Source organism: Equus caballus, chromosome 15 (assembly GCF_041296265.1).
Source record: "Equus caballus isolate H_3958 breed thoroughbred chromosome 15, TB-T2T, whole genome shotgun sequence".
In the NCBI taxonomy this organism is placed as follows: domain Eukaryota; kingdom Metazoa; phylum Chordata; class Mammalia; order Perissodactyla; family Equidae; genus Equus; species Equus caballus.
In genome coordinates, this window is record NC_091698.1 from 46,940,078 (window position 1) to 46,964,922 (window position 24,845).

Here is a 24,845-nt window from a genome sequence, read left to right on the forward strand (position 1 = left end):
CCAGCGGCTAATAGTTCCCAGTTTTGGGGTCTGCGAGGCTGCATGTAGGGCTAGACCTGGGGGACCCAGCAGGCCACCCCAGGCGTGAGGTGCAAGGACGCCAAGGAAAGCAGATCAGGACGCTGGAAACAGGGCTTGGCCAGCCCCCGGTGCAACAAAGCGTAGCACATGCAGCTGGGTGCACCTTGGTGGGGGTGAGATGGGCTTGGCTGGGGGCGGGTGCAAGGCCCAGGACTCTGCAGCCCCTCCACCTCAGTTTGGCAACACAGCCGCGCCCCTCACAGGCAGGGCGCTGGAATGAATACAGACAGGGAAGCCGCCGCCGGCTCCCACAGGACCCGTGACTCCTTCTCTCCCTCCCAGTGCCGACGGGGACCTCCCTGCTCGCGGATGGCTGCCAGTGCACATCCCCACTCACCTCGCACCTCCTCTAGATGGCCCCCCAGCCGCCTCCCGTCGGCACCACTCCCACCAAAATGTCTCTGTCTGGGGCTTTGGCAGCACTCTCTGGGTCTCTGTCCAAGGGCAGGGCCACCCATCTGTGATCAGAAAAGGTGTCTCCTCCCTGGGATTTCCATGAAGGCCAGGGTCACATACCCCAGGCTAGCTCCGTGGCTGGCCCACAGCAGGCCATGGCACTGAGAAGGACCATCCTTCTCAGGGAGGACCAGCATTCCCTCCGGGAATGCCCCCCTCACTGGCTCCTCCATCCGCCGCCTCCAGAATCTCCCTCCCCACTCCACAGGGCCCACTGCCACCCCACTCCCTCTGCCACCTGGGTGTGGACCTGACTCCTCCTTCCCTTCTCTTCCCAGCTCAAGGAGACCGACAGGGCTTGCTGGGAAGAAGCAGGGAGAACCAGGAGCTGGGCTGACGGATGCCCACTAAGTTCAGCCCCTCTCAGGAGAGCCCGCACAGCTGCCCTGCTTCCCATCCTGGGCAGAATTCCACCCGCACAGCTGGCCAACGTCTTTACATCCTCCAGCTCCCTGACCCTCCCAGGGGGACTTGAGCTCGCCACACATCCTCCTCAAACCCTGGGAGCAGAGGAGGCCAGCCGGCCCAGCCGTGGCCTCTAAATTGAGTCTCCAGCAGTCAGGACCCCCACACTCCCGCTGGCTTCCACGCTCAAACCAGCTGGAACCCTCTGGGGTCCCCTTTCTTGACCCCAGGCCTCTTGCACGTGGGTCTCTCTGCCCCATTCCTTCCCTGGCTTTATCCTCAGGCACCCAGTTCCTCATCTTCAAGGTCCCCTGCAAGGATGAGTTAAGCACCCCTCCGATGTGCTCCCACAGTGTCCCGAATTTCCCCTTACTGCATCTACCACCCCCCATTGTAAATACCTGTTTACCTGTCTGTCCCCTCCCACAGACAGAATGCCTCACACGCAGCAGGTGCTTGATAAATAATTGGAGGATGGATGGATGGATGGATGGATGAATGAATGCGGACATGCCACAGGTGAGAACACCAGCATAAGCTTTGGGGAGAGGTGACAACAAAGGCCAGCCTGCCGCCCAGGTCAGGGGGTCAGCCTGTGCACTAACACAGATAATCCAATGGCACGCTTTCTTCACTCTGAAGTGTATTTTGGTTTCCATGTGTGGACAGGCAGGGCTCACACTTGGGGACTTCCAAAGAACGAAGCCTCAAGAAACCTGATTCAGGAGCTTCAGGGCAGCACGTCCCTCCCATCAGCCCTGCCCTCTGATGTGCCACACAGGTTCTTTGAACACCTACCTCGTGCCAGGTCTTTCCCACAGTCAAGTTGGAAAATGGATATTACTGCGCATGGAAACATAAAATGTCACCTCCCCCAAGAGGCCCTCCCTGACTAAACCATCGAAAACCACATTCACATCCACACCCTCACAAGCACCGTCACACGTCCACCCGCGCACTCACACACCCCAGCCCGACACACGCTCACAAACTCCACCCCAGCACCCCAACCACACACACGCTCTCCCCCCAACCCCAGACGCATCACACACACACACCTCCCCACCCCACCCTCCCCGACACACTCACGCGCACACACACCCCCGCAATGGCGCTCTCTACTCTCTTCTGCAGCTTCATGGTCCTCAGCGCACTTGTTACCCCAGACATCCGATACATTAAGGTTTGTTACCGCGCCCCTAGAGTGTGGGCTCCGAGAGGGCACTACCATGTCGCCTGAGCCTACTCCGGTGCCCGGTACAGAAAGGCCTCAGTAAATATTTACTGAATCAACAAATAAAATCCAAGCTGAGCACCCTTACCTCTGTAAGTGCCCCTGCATTACACAGTCGCCCTTTTTCTGGGCGGAATTGTTTGAGCTAAAGGAACTTTCTGGGGGCTGAGCCTGACTCTGAGGGAAGGATCCCCAAGACAGAGATGACATAGACAGAGATGAGAGAGGGTAAGTGGAGGCACAGCAGGGACAACTCAGGTTTGCCCCCTTTAACGTCTATCCTCCCAGTGACACGGCACTGAACAGGCCCAAGGATCCTCCTAAGAGCTGGGACGCACACACTCGATCCTGATGACACCTAACACGCTCATGCCTTCCTCTCAGAGACGGGAAGCTATGGTGCATGAAGGCAAAGCAATTGCATTGTCGCAAGACCAACGAGCGGCCGCAGACACCTCCGACTCAGTTTGAGGGCCTGCGTTTCAGGTGTGCAGAGTGGAAAGTCAAGTGATCCACTCACTTACAGACCCGGAAGCTCCAGCTAGAGAATGGCCAGGCTGCCATTCCCCGGACATCAGAGTCCATGCGGGGGAGTGGGAGGAACATGCCTGGAGCTCCCAGAGCAGGTTGGAGAAGGGCAGTGGGGCTTCAGGGAAGCCCAGTTCCTGACACTCACATTCCTCACTGTAAAGGGGCAGTCGTGGTAACACCCACTGCAGGGCTATTGAAAATGCAGGGCTTGCAACCTTGGCCTATTGGCATTTTCGGCCAGGTAATTCTTTGTGGTGGGGGCTGTCCTGTGCATTGCAGGATGTCTAGCAGCATCCCTGGCCTCTGCTCACTAGATGTCAGTAGCACCTCCCAATTCTCAGTTGTGACCACCAAAAAGCTCTCCAGACATTGTCAAATGTCCGCTGGGGGATGGGATGGGGGATAGAAATTGCCTCCAGTCGAAAACCACCAGGGAAAATTAAATGAAATGCACCAAAGGCAAGGTCCGTGGCAGGTACTTACACATAGTCAGCACCCAGTACACGGTGCTAGTGCTGTTGATTTAACGCTTTCATCTCTCCAGTCTCATGCTAAACAACACCCTCCCCGACTTACTCTCTGACTTCTGGCTTTCTTTAAATTTGGAATCCATCACCCTCCCTCTGCCACAGGACCTTTGCACAGGCTGTTCTCTCCACCTAGAATGCCCTCCAGATGAGCTAATTTGAGCTCTTCCTTCAGCTCAGTCATCACTGCGGCCTGGATACTCCTTGACCACCCCGCCCTCATCATTGGCCTCCACCTAGCCTCTCCTGGTTTCTCTCTTGCATCCATCTCTCTGTGTTTATAGGTAAAGCATGCACAGTGCTTTATCCCCTGTGCCCAGCACAGTGTCTGGCGCCCAGTGAAGATTTGTTACATGAAATGAATCACCAGCATTGCTGGCCCTGAGGCCCGTGTGCAGTGTTCAAGCTCAGGTCCCAGGGGAAGGGACAGGAAAGTGTGCCTCAGCCACCATCCTCCACCCTCAGGGGGCTCAGGATCAGACATCACGACAGAAAGAGTGATATGACCTCACTACACTCCAGGACGGGGCCATCCATGGGGTGGAATGGAAGGGGGTGTGGCCTTGGAAGGTCCCATTCAGGAAGTCTTCCTAGAGGAGGGGAAAGAGGAAGGCGCTGGAACAGGGAGAGCAGCTGGAGGTCTCCCCCCAGCTGAGGGGAAAGGCCCCTAGAGGGGCGAGGGGCAGGGCAAGGAGGGCTGGCTTCCTTCTGCTCTCGCTCGGAGCCCTGGGCAGGGCCAAGCTGCAGGAGCGGCTGATGCTCTGGTTTCCACCCCCCAGCCTTCAGCCCCACTCCACACTCTTCCCCAGCCCCAGGGCCAGGCCCAGGGCATTGGGTTTCCCACAGTCACATTCCTGCCTCCATAGCTCATGCCGATGTGACTCCCAGGCTGGGGCTGGCAGCCACGTGGTCTGTGGCCACGCACCCCGTCTTGGGGCTAGCTGTGTAAGGAATCCTGCCGCTCGCCCAGGAGACTGGGCCGCCTCCAGCCCGCTGCTGCCCGGCTGGCGGCCATGGCTCCCTGGAGGTGCCTGAGCTTAGGAGTGGGAGGGACTCTCTCTCCTTTCTAGATGCCATGGGGGTCTCCCAGGGGTCCCCAGAGCCGGCAGGCAGGCCCACCTTATCTGCTGAGGGCTGACGTCCCAGGACCTCGGTGTGGCCACCACACTGGGAGGAGGTGAGCAGTTTCTGGGAAAATAAGCAACCTATGAAGGGCACTCCTCGAGCCCCCTAAATTGGATCCAACACCAAGCACCAGACCAGTAATGTATCTGAGACGCCTTCCGCGTGCACCACAAGGTCGTCTGTCACACACACACCCCTGTTCCCTCTGGCAATGGTGCGTGGCCCCACCCAGGACCTAGAGGTCTGATTCAGGATGTTTAAAGCAGAGGCAGGAGGCAGACGGAAGGGGCAAGAGCAGAGGGGGGTGCAACAGAGACACAGGCTGAGCAGCGGGGCTCCCCAGGGCTGAGGAGGTGGGGGACAGAGCCACCGCAGGAAAGTGCTCAGGAAGGAAGTGACAGAGCCTCAGAGGTGTCTCGGGGGCCACCGGGGCACCCCCTGCCCAAGCAGAGTCAAGCAGACGGGTCTCAGGGGCCAGCTGCCCTCCTCGCTTTGCGTGGAGGACTCAGTTCCTATGTACAATGGACCCAAAGAGCCCAAGTGATAGAGGCATCAGGAAGGGCACTACTGTTGGGGGCCCCCCACCCCTTTACTTATATAAACAGGACCAGGGGGCCCCTAGGAGCAGCAGGTGCTGGAGCCAGCTCCCACGGCTCACGAGAGCAGATTATTAAATTTTCAGCCATTTCGCAAGCTGGCTGTTAAACACAGCCATTTGGAAAAATTAAATCACATAAATTTATAACTTCAGAAATTATGTTAAAACAAAGGTGATAAATACTCAAACTCATCACTTCCTAATTATTTCACTGCCTTTTACTGTGATCCTGCGCCGGAGGTTATTCACATCCAGTGCGAGTAAGGTTGAAAAGCTGCACGATGGCGTGCCGTGCCCATCCCCGCCCACGCCCCGGTCCGGCCGTCTCACACTGCCACGGCAGGCACATCTACACGGAAATCAGCAAATGCTACACATCGGGCTGGATTTGTTTTCTGGGTTTTTATCTGGAGAGCCAGTTAAACATTGATCCTAGGGTTAAGCACAGCCCTGGGGTGACCTGCCAGTCTCTCATCTTCACGATCGGCTTTGCTGGGACATCCAAATAACAACTAACAGTGTAGGGCAGAGAGTCAGAAACCCGGCACAGCTCCCCCCCATTATTACAAGATTTTTCACAACACTTGTGTGAGGAAACACTAGAATAATCGTTACTTGTCTTCTCTGTGCCTCAGTTTGCTTCTCTGTAAAATGGGAGGATTGATAAACCTATCTGAGGATTGCTGGGAGGGTTAAATGAGATAATCCACGGACAGGGCAGAGGGCAAGGCCTGACACATGGCATGTGCTCCAGCGCAGTTGGTGAACATTGTCCACAAAGGGCCAGAGAGTAAGTACTTCTGCCTTGGCGGCCATATGGTCTCTGTTGCAACGGCTCTGCTGCCCTTGTAGCCGGACAGCAGTGTAGACACGAATGCACCCGGCTGTGCCAACAATGCCCCATTTATACATCAGGCAGAGGGCCAGACTCAGCCTGTGGGCCGTGGTTTGCTGATCCCTGCTCTGTAAGGGGAGGTTATTATTTTTGCTGTGTTGTTAGCACCCCCATCTGATAAATGAGAAGACCGGGGCCCACAGAGGTTAATGGTTTTCCCTGAGGTTGCATGGGAAAGGAGCTGGTGGGGCCAGGGGTCTCCCTGCACCGCTCAGGGCTCTTCCTACCTCCTGCTTCCCCATCAGAACTCAGCACCTGAGCAGGGCTCCCGGGCAGGACAGGGCTGAGTGCCAAGTCGGGGCCTTGGGGAGCCCAGAGCCCATGTCACAGCCCTGGCTGCCCCGGCCTCAGCTTCCAGGGAAAGCATGCACAGGCCAGCAGGCCAGGCCAGAGGAGGAGAACCCTGGAAAAGAGGGAACTCAGGAACACAGGCCTCCTTCCTAATCAGGGCTGATTGCAACCTTAAGTAGAATAGCAGGCGAGGGTGCAACCCCATTTAGTTCACAGCTGGAGCCAGGGCTTGGCAGCAGCTGCAAAACTCCTTGCAAAACTACCGGCCAGCCCCTGGGGAGCTTGGGAGCAGACTCGGGAAACCTGGAGAACCACGACGCCACGTGTGGACTGGCGCGAGTGTCGTTATGTGCGTGTGCGTCCTCTACGCTTTCCACGTCTCCGAACCTGCAGTTTGGAAAGAACACTCCAGCAGGTTTGTTCCCGTGCCACAGTGCCTCCCTAACTAGGAAGACTGTGGGACCCAGTTTGCCTGGAATGGTCCTAGTTTATGCCTGTTTTGCAGCATGATTAAGAAAAGTGTCCCAGACCAAACAACAGATTATAAGGTCACCCTAGCAACTGTGGATGCAGACTCTCACAAATGGATAGTGACACACACGGGGGGCACCCAACACGTCCACCCAGCTGTGACACACACTCATCAGCACCCATGCATGCCTGTGTGCTGGCATTTTGTCTCAGGTATACGGAAACACACTTGAACCCACCAGACTTCAGCATCCAAATGTTCAGCGAGACAAACCCGGGGTCCCCACATCTAGAGGAATTACCCAACTGGTTCTTCTACGTGGGGGAGCAGGAGAGGCAGGGAGGTCCCTAATGAGAGGGGAACAGGCCCTCAGCCTACCCCTGCTAGCACAACGCCAGGTTCAGAACAGGTGCTCAACCAGCGCATTCAAGAACCAGAATCCAGGGACACACAGAGCCACGTCCTGACTTCCCGCAAACCCCGCCAGGGACCTTGTTCACTTAAGGAGGCAAACCCCCATCACCGCCCACATGCTGCCCTTGCTAAAGGGCCCACTCTGGGAAGCATGCCTGGGCACCCTGCGCACAGCAGGGTTTCATCCATGTCCAGAGATGGCCCCTCCCCTCCCCACCCACATCTGACCTCCTTTCAGCCAGCTCAAATCTCAAATTACTCCTCTCCGGCATCAGCCTCTCCCTGACCCCCTTCCCAGCACTTCCGACTCCCAGCTGCCCTTCCCTGCCCCCTGGCCGGGGCTTGGAACCCTCTCCCTGTAGGTCCTCTCCACTTCAGGCCAGGACGCAGCCCTCTGCCAACCAACTGGAGGCTTCCCAGGGTGGGGGCAGTGGTGCCAGCTCCTTTCTAGCTGCCCAACTGTTCCAGGGAGGCCTGGCTACGGGACAAGAAGAGTGATGCCCACAGCCAAGGGCCCTAGCCAGCTGCCCAGGACCCTCCCAGGGACCCCACTCAAGGGCCCTTTAGGCAGGGAGGACGTTATGCCCTAACAGAGTGGGGAGATGAACCTGGGGCGAGAGGGCAGAAGAGCCTGCCATTCTAGCCCTGGTTCTAGAACGGACTCATCCTGTGCCACTGGGCAAACCCCTTCTCAGGCTTCAGTTTCTTCTGGGGTACCACTGAGGCTCAGAGTTTTGTTCCAAAGCAGCACTTTCTGCAGTGATGGAATGTTCTATAGCTGCACCATCCAACATGGCAGCCACTAGCCAGGTGGGGCTATTGAGCATGTGAAATGTGGTTAGTGTGACTGCGGAACTGAACTTTCTTATTTTAATTACTTCAAGTGTAAATTTAAACAGCCACATGTGGCTAGAGGCTACTATACCAGACAGAGCAGTTCTGGAACCTCAGTCTCCCAACTGTGAAATGGGTATAATACCAGAATCCAGCCCTCTGGGGTCCCTGCGAGGACGAAACGAGAAAATGCATATAAAGCCCTCAGCCTGGTCCTTGGCATGTGGTAAAACAGATCTTAGTAACTGTCTTCTTTGGGGTACGGGATTCCCTTAAGAACTGGACAAAACCACGAACCTTACACCAGAGTTTACCCACCATAGACACACACATGCACGTTGCGCACACATGCACATGACACATGTGCACACATTCATGCACACCTGCACATACATATCACACACGTGCACACTGTAGACATTGTGTGCACACACATCACACATGTGCCTATACATCAAACACGCATGCACACACACACCCACAACTTTGTGTCCAATTTCAAGCGGCTCCAAAGCCAGGTGGAGAGTACCTTTCGAACATGAAAGTTCCTTCCAGCTCTAAAAACCCCCAAGACTATGAGCACACGCTGCCGAGTCTCTGAGTCTCGGTCCCCTCCCCTCCCTGCCCGGGCTCAGGCAGCTCAGAAAACCCTTCCCGATGCTCAGAGCCAAGCGCAGAGGCAGGGCTCTGGAAAAATCCTCGCGCGTGGAGGGCAGGCCCAGGGCAAGGGCGACAGGCCGGATCCTGTGAGCTCATCCCAGCAGCCGTCACCAGAGTTCTCAGAGAGGCCGGTGGCGTCGGGAGGGGGGTGGCTGGGTGGGAGCCGGCTGTGGTGGTGGCGGCAGCAAGGGGTGTGGGGCGAGGAGACGCTATAATAGCAGCTTTGTGCTCCGCTTCCCAGCTCCCTGGGAACGCCAGGAAGATTATGAAACCCGGTGTCTTTGGGAATGCCAGGATATTAGCTGGAAAAAGAATAATACGAAAATAAAATAATGCTCGGGATGGAGACAGCAGACGATTAGCAGACAGAGCCAGGGCCTCCCGCTCCGCGGAGGGAGCCAGGCTTGGCCCCGGCAGAAGGTTTCAGGGAAAGGCTGCCCGTGCTAATGAGCAGACAGGGCCTGCCTTCCAGCGAGACGTCTTCAGGAAGGGAGCTGGCAAGCGAGGCTCAGCTTGCTGGAGGATGCATGGGCCAGGGGAGGGGTGGTAGGAGGCAAGGGGGCGCCACAGGCCTGGTCCTTGGGCCCAGACATCCACAAATGTCAGATTACCAGGAAGGCCACCTGGCCACCACCCACAGTCCTTCCCTGGACTCCTTCAAGCTCTGACTCGCGATGTCCTCCCCCGAGAAGCCTCCCTCATTAGGCACTGTCACTCTGCAATGACTTATTCTGCCCTCCAGCGCTTCAAAGACACAGAGTCCACTGGGCTGACTGGCACTCGCACGTGGCCGACTCTCTTCCTGTCAGACAGCAGTTCCCCCTGGGCCAGGCCTCCACCATCAGATTGGGGGATCATTAAAAGAAAAGATCACTTTCCTCCCACCAGAGAGCAGGGAGAGCATGTCATCTTTCCCCGCCTCCCGCTCCAGGACCCTGGCCGCACACCTTCAGCCAGGAGTAGGCACACCCCGCCTCCCTCAGACAGGTGTCCACGTTGGGGGGCCAATGTGACCACCTCCCTCATCTTCATGATGTACTGTGTGCTTCTCAATCTTGCTACTCAAAGATGGTCCTTGGACCAGCAGCTTCAGCACCACCTGGAGGCTTGATAGAACTGGAGACACTCGGGCCCCACCTGGACATTGAATCCAGAGTGTGCATTTTAACAAGACCCCCGGATGGCTCCTATGTTCATTAAGTCTAAGAAGCACTTCTTTAAGCCTCATGTCCTTAATCCTTACAAAGACCCTAGGATGGGGGGCCGGCCCTATGGCCTAGTGGTTAAATTCAGTGTGCTCCACTTTGGCAGCCCGGGTTCGGTTCCCAGGCACAGACCTACACCACTTATCCACAGCCAAGCTGTGGCAGTGACCCACATACAAAATAGAGGAAGACTGGAACAGATGTCCGCTCAGGGTGAATCTTCTTCAGCAAAAAGAAAAAAAGGATCCTAGGATGTGGTGACTTTCATGAGTAAGCTAACAGAGTCACTAAAAGGGTAAATGATCTGTCCACAGAGGAAGCAGAATTCAAATCAAACCTGCACCACTCACCCATCCTGCCACACCCCTGCCAAGTGACTGAGCAGACATCAGCGACCAGTGGGCAAAGGCCAGCACCCAGAACAGTGGGTGGGCCTGGTACCGAGGAAACCCAACCACCTGCCCCCATGATATCGAGTGGACTTCAGCTCCAATGCCTTGCTGGGGCATCAGTACATCCAGGGACAAAGTACACTAGGCTCAGGGACAGGAGGCTAGGTTGTCCTTGGTCCTGGCAGAAAGCATGTAAAGGTGACCAAGGAAGGAGTGAGTGTGTGTGTGTGGACTGATGGGGGCCCGATTCATTCAAGTAGAGTGGTCCAGACAGTTCCTGTCAAATGGGCCTGTGGCCCTGTCCAAATGCCAGCCACACCTAAAGACTTTCCCAAACTCTCTGTCCTCCAACCCCAGGTTTGTGGGATCCAGCCTCTCCAACCACTGTCTGCCTCTGGGTCTCTATGTCAGCAAAGCGCCCCCCAGGATTCAGAGGGCTCCACTGTGCTGGTTTCTTCCACATATCACAGGCGAGTCATAGCTGCATGGCAGTCAATCACCTTCCCACGGCTGTTGACTGACATTTGATTTCAGCGCTCCCTCATGACATTTTCTCCCACACGAAGAATAAACGGGTTGGTTCTCTGTTCTGGGAAATGCCCCGCTTCATTCTCCCAGTCACCGAGCCGTGAATGCTTGGCAGTGGGTCCCGGAGCCTTGCTCATCTTCTTCCCCCACATCCTGGCCGGCCCCAGAGCCCATCCACACTTCCATCCACGTGTCTCTGGGCACCTCTGGCCTTGCGCCCTCTCTCTCCACGGCCCCCTCACCTCACAGCTGACGCTCAGCTCCCAGGCCCCTCGGCCTCCCTGCCGTGGGCCGCCTGGCAGGCAGCTGCCAGACCCATCTTCCTCACGCAGCACTTCACCGTGTGTGTGTGTCACATTTGCCAGGGCCAACCGTGAACTCATCGCAGCCCAGGTCCACCCCACCCCGCAGCCTGGCGATGGGAGCGGCCCTCCCATCCACCCAGAGGAGCTCTGAGGCCTCTCTGACGCTCCCCTCCCCAAGCCCTGCTTCTCCGCCTCCCTCCACTCAGTCCCACAGCCCCCACCCTGGATGGTCTCCTTGTCCCTGATGTCTAAGCAAGACTCCTGATGGTCTCCCGAAGGGAGGCTCCCCCTCCCCAACCGTGGAGACAGCTACTTAATCAATGGCCCTAAGGCCCAGCTCTGACCAGAGCACTCCTCTGCTCAACAACCCACACTGGCTCCCTACTGCTCACTGAACAGTCCCATGGGTGTCATCTGTAGCTCTTTGCCCAGCACTGTTTTGGGGAATTTTTTCCCCTTTCAGATGCTCTTCTCCCTGACCTGGTGCTGCTGTCAACCACAGAAAAGGGGGGTGACCCAGCATGGCCAATCAGAACATTCTGTTCCTCACCTCAGGCTCAGGGGCTGGTGTGGGTACATGACCAAGCACACCCAGTCAGCCACACACAAGACTGTTACTGGTTATGGAGAAGGAGCACGCGCCCCTCTGGGGTCTCCAGCTCTGAGGAGAACAGAGGACACGGGGTGTGCTTCACTGGCTGTAAAAAGGATGTCAGCCTTCTGCCACGGGCGCCATCTTTGCTACCGAGCGAGCCAGTGTGAGAACGAGGCCAAGACAGAGCAGCCAGTCAGAAACAGTCACAGGACACTGGGGGAACCCCCATTTCCTGCCAGGCCTGCTGCCCCATTCACCTCTCAGGCTCTTCCCGGCTATCTGAGGCCTGAAACCCGTTTTCTCTCTTTGGCCCATTTGAGTTGAGTTTCTGTCTGATGGAAACAAGCCCTCCTTCCTAAGGGTGCCCGCCCGGGCTCCATAGCCCTGGCCCTGACTCTGAGGTCTGCCAAGGCCTTGATCCCCCAACCCCTCCACTGGAGCCACATGACCACCCCCAGGCCCCACCCTGTGCCCAAGCCAGGCCCTTTCCAACAAGAGAATGGGAGTCACTGAACACCAGCCCTGTCCCACGAGACTCCCCAGCTGCAGCTGCTCCAAGCTGGGTGGCAGTTCTACCCCGCCCTGCTCCTAACCCGACCTGAGCGCCACCTCAGTGGCCCGGAGAGCCCAGGGCTGGGCCGTCTCCTCCCGGCCTCCCCACGACTTGTCTGCAAGACCAGGGAAGGGCCCCTCTGGAGCCTATGACAGGCGTCTCTGATGCACCTGGCCCCCAGAGGCTTCCTTTCCCTTGCTGCCACCCCTGGGCCTGGCCCACAGTCAAGGCCTGAGAGTGAAGGAACCTCTGGTTCCTGATCACCCCTTCTCAGGGGCACTGCCAGCCCCAACCCCCTTCCCTGTCCCCACACCATCAGATCCTGGGCCTGTGCCACTGTAGTCCCCCAGCCCTCACAGCAGCACCGTCCCACAGCTGTGTGCCCGGCCCCAGCCCAGGACTAAGACCCACTGCTCCTCCCACTGACCAAAGAGGCACACATGCACACACACACACACACACACAGCTGGCTGCACACAGACACACTAGATTCCATCAGCCTGCACAGCTAGTGGGACTTGCTCCTCAGGGTCACAGCCCAAAGCACCCCCTGGGGGGCAGGCGATGCTGGCTGGATTTCAGAGAGGGTGTCACACCCTGGGCATCTCATTCCCACCTCCAGGAATGCCCAGACCAACAGAGCAGGGAACAGGCTATGTCTTGGCCCTGAATGTCCCCACTCGGACTGTCCAGGAAGAGCATCTCATCTCCTTTGGGGAACATATCATCCAACCTTGATAACCCCGGACAACCTTGAGCGGATTCCAATTCTACTGGCACCAGAAAGTGTCCACGGGGCAGGACAGCCTGCCCGGGGCTCGGCTTCTGAGGCACCTCTCTCCCCTCAAATTCCTGGGGATGCCCAAGCAGTGGCCTCCGTCCCAGGAGGGCTCATGTCCACCCAGGGACATTCAGAGGTCACTAGACCTCTCTGACAACTCCCACAGGCTGCGTCAAAGTGTCCCGGGCCCACCCCATGCCAGCCAGCCTCTTCAAAAGAGCCGGTCCTTGGCTCCAGCACAAGGCAGGCCATCAGAGGGCCACGGCCCTCTCCCCCAGCTCCCATCTTGACTTTGCAAAGGAGCAGCAGGTCTTCTGGTGCCAAGAAAGGGGCTGCTTTCTTTTAGGAGGACATCTAGACTGGTGCCCACTTGCCCCACATGCAACTCCAGAAGAACTGAAGCCAGGATGACCGGCCAATGCTCCACCCCCAGTCCCATCCTACGGGCCCCTGCACCTCCCCAGTGTCGGCCCTGAACAGCCCTAGCAGACCCAGCCACACCCCAGAGGACCCAGGACTCGGGCAGGGACGTACCAGGGCCCCCTCGAGGGCAAACACAGCTGCAGGCCCTGTCTTCTCCAGTGGCTCCATGCGGCGGCGCCAGCGGCGGCGGCGGAAGGCATCGGTCTTGCGGTACTCCAGGTGGAACTTCCAGCCGAAGAGCGAGGCGTACTCCCAGCCCTCGCCCTCCGCCTCCGCCTGCCTGTGCTGCATGGGGAGAGCAGGACAGAGGCTGGCTGGCAGGTTTGTGGGAAGCCCGGGCTCAGCTCCAGCGGTGCCCTGCCTGCCCCTCACTACTCCCCAAACCAGCACCCTCTAGGTGGGAAAACCTGGGAGGGCCACCCGGAGGAGGGGGCTTTGAGCAACTTCTGGAGCAACAGCTGTGGGTCAGAACATCCAGAGGGGAAGAGGCTCCCTGGGCTGTGGGGAGATCCAAGGAGCCAGAAAGGGAAGGTAGACTGACGCAGGGATGAAAAGCACTGGGCTTTGGGTTTGTTTGTTTATTTGGATTATGGGTGGATTTCATGAATCCAAGGTTTTCTTGTCATTTCCTTTTTCATCTTCACATCCCAGCTTATAAAAATGGAAGTGGGTCTGCAATTCAGAGGCAAAATCCTATTTCCCAGCTCCGGCGATTTCTCCACAAGATTAGGCCTAGGTCAGCCATGGAGGGAGCCCCTGTACTTCCTCCGAGGGGACCCTTTCCAGGACCTGGAGAGGGCCTGTGGGAGCTCCCTCCTACCCAGCTCATGAGAGAGAGTGACCTGGGACTGTCCTCAGGAGCTGTCCCAGGCCTGGGCCATGAACTCAGTGACCAGTGCCAGCCCTGGAGGCCAGCTGTGTCCCTCTCCAGGATGGAAGCTGATGGGGAGGGAGCCGCCAAGGCACACTGCCTGGCAAGGTTTGCCTCTGTCCCCTGGGTGCCCTCATAGGGACAGTGGAGTCTGTCTGGTTCATGGCACCAAGAACAGCTTGTTGCCCAAAAGCCTTGCCTCTCCTGGGACCCAGTGACCTTCCTCTCTAGATTCTCTGTGCCCAAAGAGAGAGGAAGAGACTTGGGTCATACCAAAGGCTATGCCTGGGCTGGGGGAAGCCTGGTTCTTGTGCCAAAATTCAAATGTGTGCTTGGGAATGGAGGACGCAAACCAAGAGGGTCCAGGGGAGGCAGGCACTGAGGCTGTGCAGGACATGGCACTGTGTGACCCTGGGAGCAGGCGCGGCGTGCCCTGTGGGTATCTGGACAGGGCAGTGGGCATGTGTGCCCACCCTGTGCACATGTAAATGCTGACAGAGCCCCCCAGGCCCCTTTATTAGCCAGTGCACTCATGCAGAGCATCCGTCCCCAGCTGCCAGGAGAGTCGGCAGTTACCAGCTCCAGCAGCCCCTTCTCCAGGAAATTGCTCCTGCTGAAGGGAGCAGGCTCTCTGGGGAAGGTCCGTGCCCCCGCCCACCCCCCACAGCCAACGACTGATGGCCAAGAGGGTGCAAACCCCAGCCCCCTTGCCTCCAGGTGAGAATGATTCTGTGGTGCTCCAGGGTGCGCCCCTCCCTGAGCCACCGCTCAGGCCAAAGCTGACTTCAGCTGAGACCACATCCTTGCTCCTGGTACTCCTGAGAGCCCTGCCTCACAAACAGCATGTCGCCCAATCCCTGTCTCAAATTCCAGGACACCCGGCGGCAGACACACTCTAAGTATGTCTTTGCACCTCCTGGGTCTGCGTGTGAACTCCAAGTGTGCTTGCATAGTTGTGGGCATCTGAGTGTTTTCTGACTGTGAACATCTGTGCATGTGCTGGGTGTGATAGGTACGTGTGTCGGGTGTGATCTGTGTGTGTGCTGGGTGTGATCTGCGTGTATGTGGGTGTGAGCATCTGTGAATATGTTGGGTGTGATCTGTGAGCATCTGTATATGCTGGGTGTTATCTGTGCGTGTGCTGGGTGTGGTCTGTGTGTACACTAGGTGTGATCTGTGAGCATCTGTCTGTGTGCTGGGTGTGGTCTGTGAGGCTCTGTGTGTGATCTGTGTGTACTCTGGGTGTGATCTGTAGGGATCTCAAGTGAGCTGGTGTGCCTTGTACACGTCCCATGCACACTTGTGTGTGTCTGTGCACACAGGTGTGCACCTGTGCTCAGCTGGCCTCCCCCCATCCGGGCCTCACCCCCACCCACCGCCCTCTGGGCTCACCCTCTTCAGCGCCTCCATCTGGCTGAGGTCCCTCCTGCGCAGGCGGACCCAGCGCCGCCGACGGTGTGTGTAGTACATCTTCTCGGCAGGGACCCAGTGCCTTGGCTTCCGTTCCGGAGGGATGGTGATGCTGTACTCCCAGCCTGGGGGAGGAGCACCCATCACTCATTGCCCAGCCATTCCCATCTCTCCAGAAGCCATGTCTCCCTTCGGGGCACACTCACAGACTCATGAGCGGCTACAGACTCCTAATTTGTAGCTTGGAGTGAGGGCTCACCCAGGAAGTCCCCCAGAGGAAGGAGCCCAGTGAAGGCCAGTGCCCCAGGGCAAGGGCCCTGCACTCAGCTGTCCCCACCAGCATGCCGCATCAGCTCGCTGGGGTGGGTTCACGGGGGTCCATGTGCTGCCCACCTTGCTCGTCAACGGCCCGATTGAGGTCTGTGGACCATTCTTCATCTTCCCACTTCCAGCCCAGTGGGCACTCGATGTCATCCTTGGGAAGCACCTTCTCCCCGTTCTAGGGCAACACAGGCCAGGCATGCGTGAGAAGAAACAGATGTGATCAGGGAAGCTGAAAAGGTGCCACTTGACAATGTACATCCTCGAAGCCTCTGGTGCAAATCGGGGTCAGTGTCCTACCCACAATGGACCTCACACCGTCCCTCTGTTAACCACAGCACGGAGGCTGGGGACATGGGAGCAGGGGAGAAAATGTCACACCCTTCTCTGAGCCACATGCCCCTCCTGGGCCCAAATGTCCAAGACTTCAGGAAAGCAGAGCCCACCTGCCCCTGGAGCGCCCCCCTTACCACATCTGTGTAGTTGTCACTCATGTAGATCCACTGGCCTCCGGGCAGCCGGGTCTGGTTCTCAAACACCTCCTCCACAAAGCTCAGGTGGCCCGCATCGGTGTCGTGGAGTAGGCTACAGGCAGGGGCCCGTCAGAGCCTCCGCCGAGGAGCCCCCCATCCACTGCTCCCAACACAGCTCCCCCCTGGCCTTGGCCAACCTTCCCGAGGCAGCCTCGCGCCAACCAACAATGAGAGATGGAGGGGAGAGGGCAAGGAGGGGGCAGAAAGTCAAGGGAACACCCAGGGAGACCTGGAGACACTCACGGACAGAAGACGCCACCACCCAAGATCAAGAAGGAGAAAGACAGCAAAAAGAGAAAGAGATCTGAACAGCAGAAGCCTGGCGGGGAGCTGAAGCTCAACAGATAGTTGTAGAAATGTGAAATGTTAATGTAGAAATGTAGAAATGTTAAGCTGTATGCTTAAGATTTGCATACTTGACTATAAAATGTTATACTTCAATTTTTTTAAGTAAAAAAAAAAAATCCCAATTGTTGAATGTCAACCAAACAAGGAAAGAGAGAGAGGAGAAAGAGGTAGAGATGGCAGTGCAGACGGAGAAGGACGATGTTCTGAGGGGCCCTGAGAGAGAGACAGGCCCTCAGACAGGAGGAGGCCAACACGCGGAGGAGGAGACGCTTTCTGTGGCGTCTCGGAGGAGACGGCCGCAACCAATGGACGCGAAGTTGAAGGGAGGCCAACTCCAGCTTAATAATAAAGGACTTTCCGATTGTCAGAGCCCCTCCAGAAGGGACAGCTGCCTAGTGAGCCCCTAGGCCTGGGAGAGTTCTGGTGGGAATCCCCTTGACCAGGGAGGCAGAGGCAATAATAGGGCCGAGGCCTTTCAGAGACAGGGCCGGGGCAGAGAGGGGTCCCCAAGCCTTCCCTGCCCATGACTCACGTCTTCTCCGGACACACGAACCACTCTCCAGCCCAGGCCCAGCCGGCCGAGGGGCGGAAGCTGTCCTTGGGTAGCTTGATCTTGCCTGTGACGTCAGAAAACTTGGGGTAGGTGAGGCCCGTTGTGCCCCAGTTCCCGACTAGGGCCAGCTTGGTCTGGTTCTCGTACTGGACAGCAAGCAATAAAGAGAAGTGAGTGGGAGCCGTGGCAGTTCCAGGCAGGGCAGGGGGCGGGGCAGCAGGCACTCACGGTTTCAGCGAAGACAGAGAGCTTGCCCTCAGCAAACTGATTGAACTCCTTCTCATCCACAGAGAGCCCGAACCAGAGCTTCACCCGTATCTGCACCGGCATCCGGGCTCCCGGCACCCCTTCCATTGGATACTGGGTACCAGAGAAGAACAGAAACCCACAATCCCCGGCAGGGTCAGGAGGTCCCAGCTGGGGGTGGGGATCCTCCAGCCTGGGCATACCAGCCTGACACCCCACTAGGTATGTGCCCTGTTGGAGAACTTAGAATTTCATAGACAAGGAGTGTACGATCAAGACAACTCCCCACCTGCCAAGATGCCTTCCCATCAAAGGAGAAGACTGCACCATCCCCACCGAGGCACCCTCTTCAGAGATGGGCCATGTCTAGCCCGGGATCCCCCATTCTCCCCTCTCCCACCACATCCTCATTTCTAGTCTCTTCTAAAATAGCACTGTCCAGTAGAACTTTCTGCTACAATGGAAATGGTTTATATCTGAACAGCCCAATAGGGTAGCCACAAGCCCCATGTGGCTAGTGTGACTTAGGAACTATATTTTTAGTTTTATTTAACTTTAACTAATTTAAATATAAATAGCCACTTCTGGCTACCATATTGGACAATGCAGTTCTGGAACTTGTCTCTAAAGGTGATACAATGATCCAGGTCTGGAAGGGGAAGAAGTTAAAGTCTTCCCCTTCATTTTCAGTGTTGTTGTTTTTGCGTTTTTTTTGGCTGGATGTTAGTGTATCATCTGATATTCCTACCCTTTCAAGTGCTTATCAGTATGTTAACCACTATTCACTGGTCTTCAACTGCTTTTTATCCTGAAACTTTCAGAAGCTCTGCCAAAATGGAATAACCACAACCCAACATAAAAAATTTATTCTCCACAACTACTTCACCATTTGATTGAAATCAAGGGTCAGATACGGCCTGAGGAGCAGAAGTTCCTCACTCTTAGAATAACACATTGTCCGTTAGAGGAAGTAACACATTAAGTACCTAGACTTCGTGTGTGTGAGGCTGAAGGAGTACCTCCTCTGGGACAGGGAAGTGAATGAGAGGAGAAAGGAGTTTTGATGGGTTCAGAAGAGGAAAGGGAGGCCCAGGGAAGGGGTCTCCAAATACCAGAGGAGGCCTGGGTCCCTGGAGGGAAAGCCCAGGCCGGTAAGAGGACCAGGGCACAGGATATGCCAAGGCAGGGATGGTCTCACCATCCACCCAGCCTCTCTGCTCTTGGTTCATCCTCGGAGAAGCCTGAAGGAGCCCCTGACCCCATGTGTCACCCCTCGGAAACCTCTGCATGACTGTTCACTTTAGCTGTCCTCTCCCCTGGGATGGTTAGCGGCCTTTTCCCCTCCAAACCACCAGCCCCAGGGAGATGGCAGGAATGCCTGACCCCCCCATCCACCCCCAGTCTCTCCCCTGCCCTCCCCGAGACGGGGCCAGCCTGCCGGACCCAAAATAGCAACAGCAAATAAAGAAATGTCTAGTTTGGGGCTCCTCTCCCTCTCTGCTGCTGCTCATTTTTTCCAACTTTGGTTTAAGTTAAGAAACACCAATGTTTTCTTGGTCTCTGCTTGCTGCCAACATTTTTGTAGAGCTTGCTCAGGAGCTACTGGCGGGGCTCATAAACTCAGTGGGGAAGACTTCGAGAAACAATTCTATATCTTTTTTTTTTTTTTTTTTTTGCTTGGAATCAGGGAAATTTTTCAGTTTGCATTTCCCCGAGGCTGCAGGGCCGAGAGGTCGGAGCCTGGAGCTCATCCCGTTGGTCCCCGAGCATCCCCCAGGCCCGCTTCTGCGGCCCCACCCCCACGCCTGCCCACAGCCCTCCCTGGTTAACCCCGCTCAGAGGCCGCAGCTCCTGACTTCCTTTCCCTTCTGTCCTACTAGGCAAGGAGCTGGCTTAGGGGGGAGAAAAGCAGGATGCTAGGAGTTTAGGATCCCACGCGGAACATGCCCCAGGTGGCATGTGAGCAGGTGGGAGGAGGCAGCCCACTGCCCGACACCCCTCCGCCCCCTCTTTCTAGGCAAAGCTGGCCTCTCCTCTGAAGTACCAATGACCCCATGTACGAACATCTTCTCATCCCTGGCCTTGGGTTGGCCTCCCTTCATGGTGTTGGTGGAGCCCCCTCTTCCCAGGGAGCAAGGGAGCTCCCTAAAAGGAAAAGGGGAGAAGAGGGGAGAGAAACTAATATCCATCCATCACCTTGTTCCAGCAAGACCCATGACCTGTGTTACCTAATTCAATCCTCGAAACCTGTGAAGTGGGCAGCCTGATCCTCATTTTACAGGTGAGAAGATAGCCAGCAGTTCAGAGAGGTTAGACAACCTGCCCAAGGCCACACAGGATTCCAGCCAGCCCTGCAACTGTCCACGCACACAGTGCCATTGAAACCTGCCCTCTCTACCCAGCCCAGGGGGCAACAAGAATGACCAGCCAGCACATGAATGGGTGGACCAAGAGCCACTCAGAGGTTAGTTAACAGTGACTTCCTGGCAGAGGCAAGGCAGGAGTTGGTCCTGGTGTGCATGGGAGGAGAGACATGGGATAGGGAAAGGTTGAAGGCCAAGCAGTTTATAACACCAGCAGAGCCAAGGTAAGTATGAGGGGTGGGCCTGCCTCCCAGGGCCACTCCTCCTCTAGCAGGGCAGCCTCCATGACAGCCCACCACACAGGGACCCTGCCCTGAGCCAGGGCAGCCACAGCACAGCAAGAGATTTCCCGCAATGGTGTCCTCACCACCATGCCACAGTGCCCCGACCAAAGCAGCCTCGGCTCTATGTCCCCACATTAACCCACAGAGGAGGACAGGGGCTCCCCCGGCACCTGCTCACTTTCCTGTCTCCCCACCCCAAGGCTGCTGAATCCCCTGAGAGAAGATGGAGAGGGAGCGAGGATGGGTGTTGGAGGAGGAGAAAGGGAAGGAGAGGTGGGCCGGGGAGCCTGTGGCACGTGCTCCCACAGCTCTCAACAGGGCAGAGCCACAGGGAAGAACTTGAACCCAGGTGTGACTCCAGCTGGAGCAGGGTGTGGAGGCAGGTCTGTGCCAGGGCTCTTAGAGGCTGGGGGTGGGAGCTGGGGCCCCCTACCAGGGACTGGCTGGGATGGCAGCACTGCCTCAGGGGTCAGCCCCTCCCAGACGGCCCAGGGCCACATACCCAGGGCCTCATGATTCCAGCTCTTACCTGCTAACTTTCTAGACCAGGTGCATGGGGTCTAGGGATAAAGGGGAACGGGGGTCACTTTGCCCAGTGCCCTCCACCCCTTCAGAGCAGAGCCCAAGGACTCTGAGTCGGATAGAGAACAGGAGGAGAGACAGAAGGGGAGGGGGACAGGCCTTGGGCTGAGAAAATACAATCGTGATTTGAGGAAAAAGAACCCACCTTCAGAAAGATCGTCTGCAGCTTCCCACAATTCTTGCCACAGTAGTTGGCGCCCCGCCGGGAGAAGAGGACCTCGTGGGCGGGCACCCGCTGGTACGCCACCCGCTTGTCTCCCTGCAGCATCCAGATGACCACATCAGGCAGGCTGTTCTGGGGCTGGAGAGAGGGTGGCAGTCACGGTGGAGACGGTGACGTGCCTGGGCCCGCACCCCACAGCCCACTGTGAGCTGACCTACCCCGGCTCTGGAATGGGCTTCTCCTCTCAGCTTCCATCCCTCACACTGCCCACTCCCGGCCACCCCTTTGACCTGCCAGGGCTGGCTGGGCACCCCTGTCTTCACCAGCTTTGAGCCCCAAGGTTACGGTGTGAGGCTGCCCCTGCTCACACGAGGAGCCTGCCAAAGATTCACCAAGCTGAGTTTTCCAGGAAGAGACACTCCTGCCCGGAGCCCAGAGCTTAAGTTCTTCGATCCCCTCCACTGGGTAGGTAGATGCCCCCAGGGGGTAGACATGGAAGGATTTGATTTGACCCAGAAGACGACATGACCCTTAAGATGCCACCCTCCGTTCCTCACCCCTGAGAGCAAACGCGAATCCACAGAAGGTGCACACCTTCCCAGAGGACGCTCGCTCCCACCTCCCTCTAACAGCAGGGACCCTTGTGGTCTGACCCTTTTCTGGGCCTGGAGACACCAGGCTCTGAAAATGATGACAAGCCCAGAACAAAACTGCAGGGCCCCTGAGCCCCTCAAACCTCCAGCTGTGGGCGAGAACTGCTCCCAGCACCACACTCACGAGAGACGGTTACATCTGTCTGCTTCCAAGGCTGGTAAGCAACGTGTGCGCGGTTGGGGGGGCCGGGTCTCTAACCAGGGCTGGGGCTGAGTGCTGATGCCCCGGAGCACCCACTCAGCCTTTCCCAGGCACCCTCTCGCTGCATCCTTGCAGCAGCCCAGGAGGCAGGGACAGGCAGCCCCTTCCGACTGGCAAGGAAGTTCAGGCTCAAAGAGGTTAGGAACCAACCGGGTTTTTCTGGCTCCACTTACGTGTTGCTGACCACTGCACCAGGGGTTCTCAAAGTGTGGTCCCCAGAGCAACAGCAGCCACGGCACTAGCTAAGAACTTGCTAGAAATGCAAATTCTCAGGCTCCACCCCAGATGTGTGGGATCAGGTGGGGCCTGCAACCTATTTATTTTTTTTTAATTGAGGTGATATTGGCTTATAACACTGTGTAAACTTCAAGCGAACGATACTAGCTATCAGTTTCTATACAGACTGCGTCGTGTTCACCACCGACAGTCTAGTTTTTTTCCGTCACCATACCTGTTTCAACAAGCCCTTCAGGGGACTGTGTTGCCCTCTCAAAGTTGAGAAGGACTCTCTCCGGCTCCCTTACAGTCAACAGCACCCCTCTGACTTAACCCTTCTCTGCCCCATCGCAACCTGTGCTGAGAGTTCCCCAGTTGGTCTGGGCCAAGACGATGGAAGACAGCCTGTGACCAGCCACAGCGGATGGTCCACAGCCACTGTGAGGGGTCGGCCTGTGGCTGAGCAACACAGTGTTCCCCCAGGTAGCTGGCCACATGCCCGAGGCCCTCCTCGGGGATGCATCCAAGGCTGACTCTCTAGGACCAAAATTTCGGGCTGCCTTCCCCTCCTGAGCAGCCTCCCACCTCCTGGACCTCCCTGTCCCCTTCAACAACTGGCTCCTCTGAGGCCCCCCTCAGGCCCTTTTCCTCACCATCCCCCAGCCCCTCCCTGGGGGAACCACAGGGCTCTGGTCCGAGTGGGCAGCAGCTGGTCCGCCCGTGACATATAAGGAGACCTTCATGCTCATTCTGGACAAATCCGTGGGCTGCCTGCTTGCTTGGGAAACTGAGTGGGTGCACCTGACCTCAGGGCGGCGGTATGCAGGTGGGGAAGGGGTGCCCTTGAAGACGGCTGGAGCCACTTCTCTCGGATTAGATACAACAAAGCTCAGAGTTACTGCACATGCAGCCTCCTGGGTCTGGGGCTCAGAGGCATCCAGCGGGGCAGGACACGCAGGGCCCCAGAGGGCAGGTGCAAGGCCAGGTGCACACAGGCACAGGATGACACGGAGAAGGAGTTGGGTCCCCGGGGAAGCAGGTCCCAGCACTGGACCTACAGCCGGGCACCCTGGGTTCTGGTCCCAGCTCTGTCTCTGACGTACATTGGTGGCAATTATTGAGCAGGTTTGGGGGCATTATAGGACACCTACTACATGCCAGGCTCTGAGCTGGGCCCCACAACACCCAGAATCCAGTCGCACCCTCTTTCCTCCTCCTGTGAATGGGGACATGGATGCTCAGAGAGAGGCAGTCACCTACCCAAGGTCACCCAGCAATGGAGCCAGGGTTGGATCATGGTCCAGACAGTCCCGATGTCCCTCCCAGTGCTAATGTTCCAAGCAGGAAGGAAGACACCTCCCAGGGTTAGCTACCTCCTCCGCCAGGGCACGGAGACGCAGGAGCCAGTCCTCAGCCTGCTCAAGGGCGGCGGGGAGCTCACTGTGGCCGAGCTTCAAGGCCAGGGCCGCCTCACTGATCTGGCTCAGGTGACGGGTGCGCAGCCGGTACAGGTACTGGTCCAGGTGGGTGGCAGAGGGCGTCTCTTGGACGTTGCACAGGGGCTGGCTGTGAGGAACACAGATGGGACGTGCCTGATACGCAGGAGCCCAGTGCTCGTCTAGGTCCAGGCGCACACAGGCACGTACACACACGTGTGCACAGGCCTCCATAACATGCCCCACAGCCTCGGCCTGCCTGCTGGGTGCTCCTTGTGCCCTGGGTGCCTTCTCCAGCCTGACCCACACGCATAGTCATCTCCGTGTGATCTGCTCCATCCTCATCTCCTCCAGGGAACCTCCCCCCATCACACTGGCCCGCATGCCTCCGGCTCTGAAGTCCCCCAGCCCTTGACTCTGGGGCCACCTGTGTGAAACTCATCCTCAACCTGAGGGGTGGGAGTTCTTTTGTATGTGTGCCCCCTCTGTCCTATTGGCTGCCAGCTCTCAGAGCTGCTCCCTGCATCCTCCTGGAGCAGAGGCCGGAGCACTAAGCTGCCCTTGGCTGAAACGAATCTATTCTGTTGTACGCACACTTTCTTCAAGAAGGAAATTTATGGACCCCTGACAAGCCACTGCAGACGCTGTGGGGAGGCCGCGAGCCAGCAATACAGATGTGTCCACCCAGGGCGGCCCCACCATGCCCCTCCCAGAACCCTGCATTCGGGAAGCCTTGGGAGAGGAGGTGGGGGGTACATGCAGCCCCAGAAACACTGCTCTAGGCCCCAAGTTGGGGGTTGAGTATAAACTTAATCCTGTTTGGAAGCGAAGAACTCTGACCCCCCCCCCCGCCCCCCGACTCCACTGGGCTCCCTAAAATTCCTTCCTATGGCTCCTCCTCAGAACCCCAAGCCTCTGGGGTCAGTCAGTACACACCCAGGGTCGTGCAGGAGGGGATGGGCTGGGGTGGGGGCATCTGTGCCCCCCCTTGCCAAGTGGGACCCCTCTGGTGTATGCCTGCTTGAAGGTACAGGGGCTGCCCCACCTCCGCTGAGCCCTTGACTCCCAAACAGGACATCAGTCAAACCGCCGCCAGTTCTGCTCCCACCACTGGCAGCCCCCCCCCCCCCCGCCCCCCCACCTCATACTCCCCTCCCCGCAGCGTCTCGACTCCCGGCTCCCGGCTGATTTATTTTTCTGCCAATTTCCCCGAGCTATGCAGAACCAATTACCGCCGGAGCGCAGCGGCCCGCCGCCGCCAGATACACCGCTCCGGCAGGCCCTCGGCGCACTACATTTTTCCTGTTATTTTTTTTAATTGAATTTTTAGGGTGGGGGGAGCGGTACGCAAACTCCATC

At 57.4% G+C, this 24,845-nt stretch overlaps 1 protein-coding gene across 28 annotated transcripts in view; it reads right to left on the reverse strand.

The window, feature by feature from the left end:
• The window catches only part of DYSF (dysferlin), a 210,010-nt gene that overhangs the window by 88,407 nt on the left and 96,758 nt on the right, over positions 1 to 24,845 (reverse strand). For all 28 annotated transcript variants that reach the window (XM_023618926.2, XM_023618923.2, XM_070236251.1 and 25 more), the window contains 8 exons: positions 23,424 to 23,616; positions 20,962 to 21,117; positions 17,570 to 17,701; positions 17,321 to 17,487; positions 16,378 to 16,492; positions 15,980 to 16,085; positions 15,569 to 15,711; positions 13,417 to 13,590 (listed from right to left, as the gene is read on the reverse strand). In XM_023618926.2, the coding sequence (XP_023474694.1) occupies positions 13,417 to 13,590; positions 15,569 to 15,711; positions 15,980 to 16,085; positions 16,378 to 16,492; positions 17,321 to 17,487; positions 17,570 to 17,701; positions 20,962 to 21,117; positions 23,424 to 23,616 (1,186 nt within the window). The remainder of the gene's footprint in view (positions 1 to 13,416; positions 13,591 to 15,568; positions 15,712 to 15,979; positions 16,086 to 16,377; positions 16,493 to 17,320; positions 17,488 to 17,569; positions 17,702 to 20,961; positions 21,118 to 23,423; positions 23,617 to 24,845) is intronic.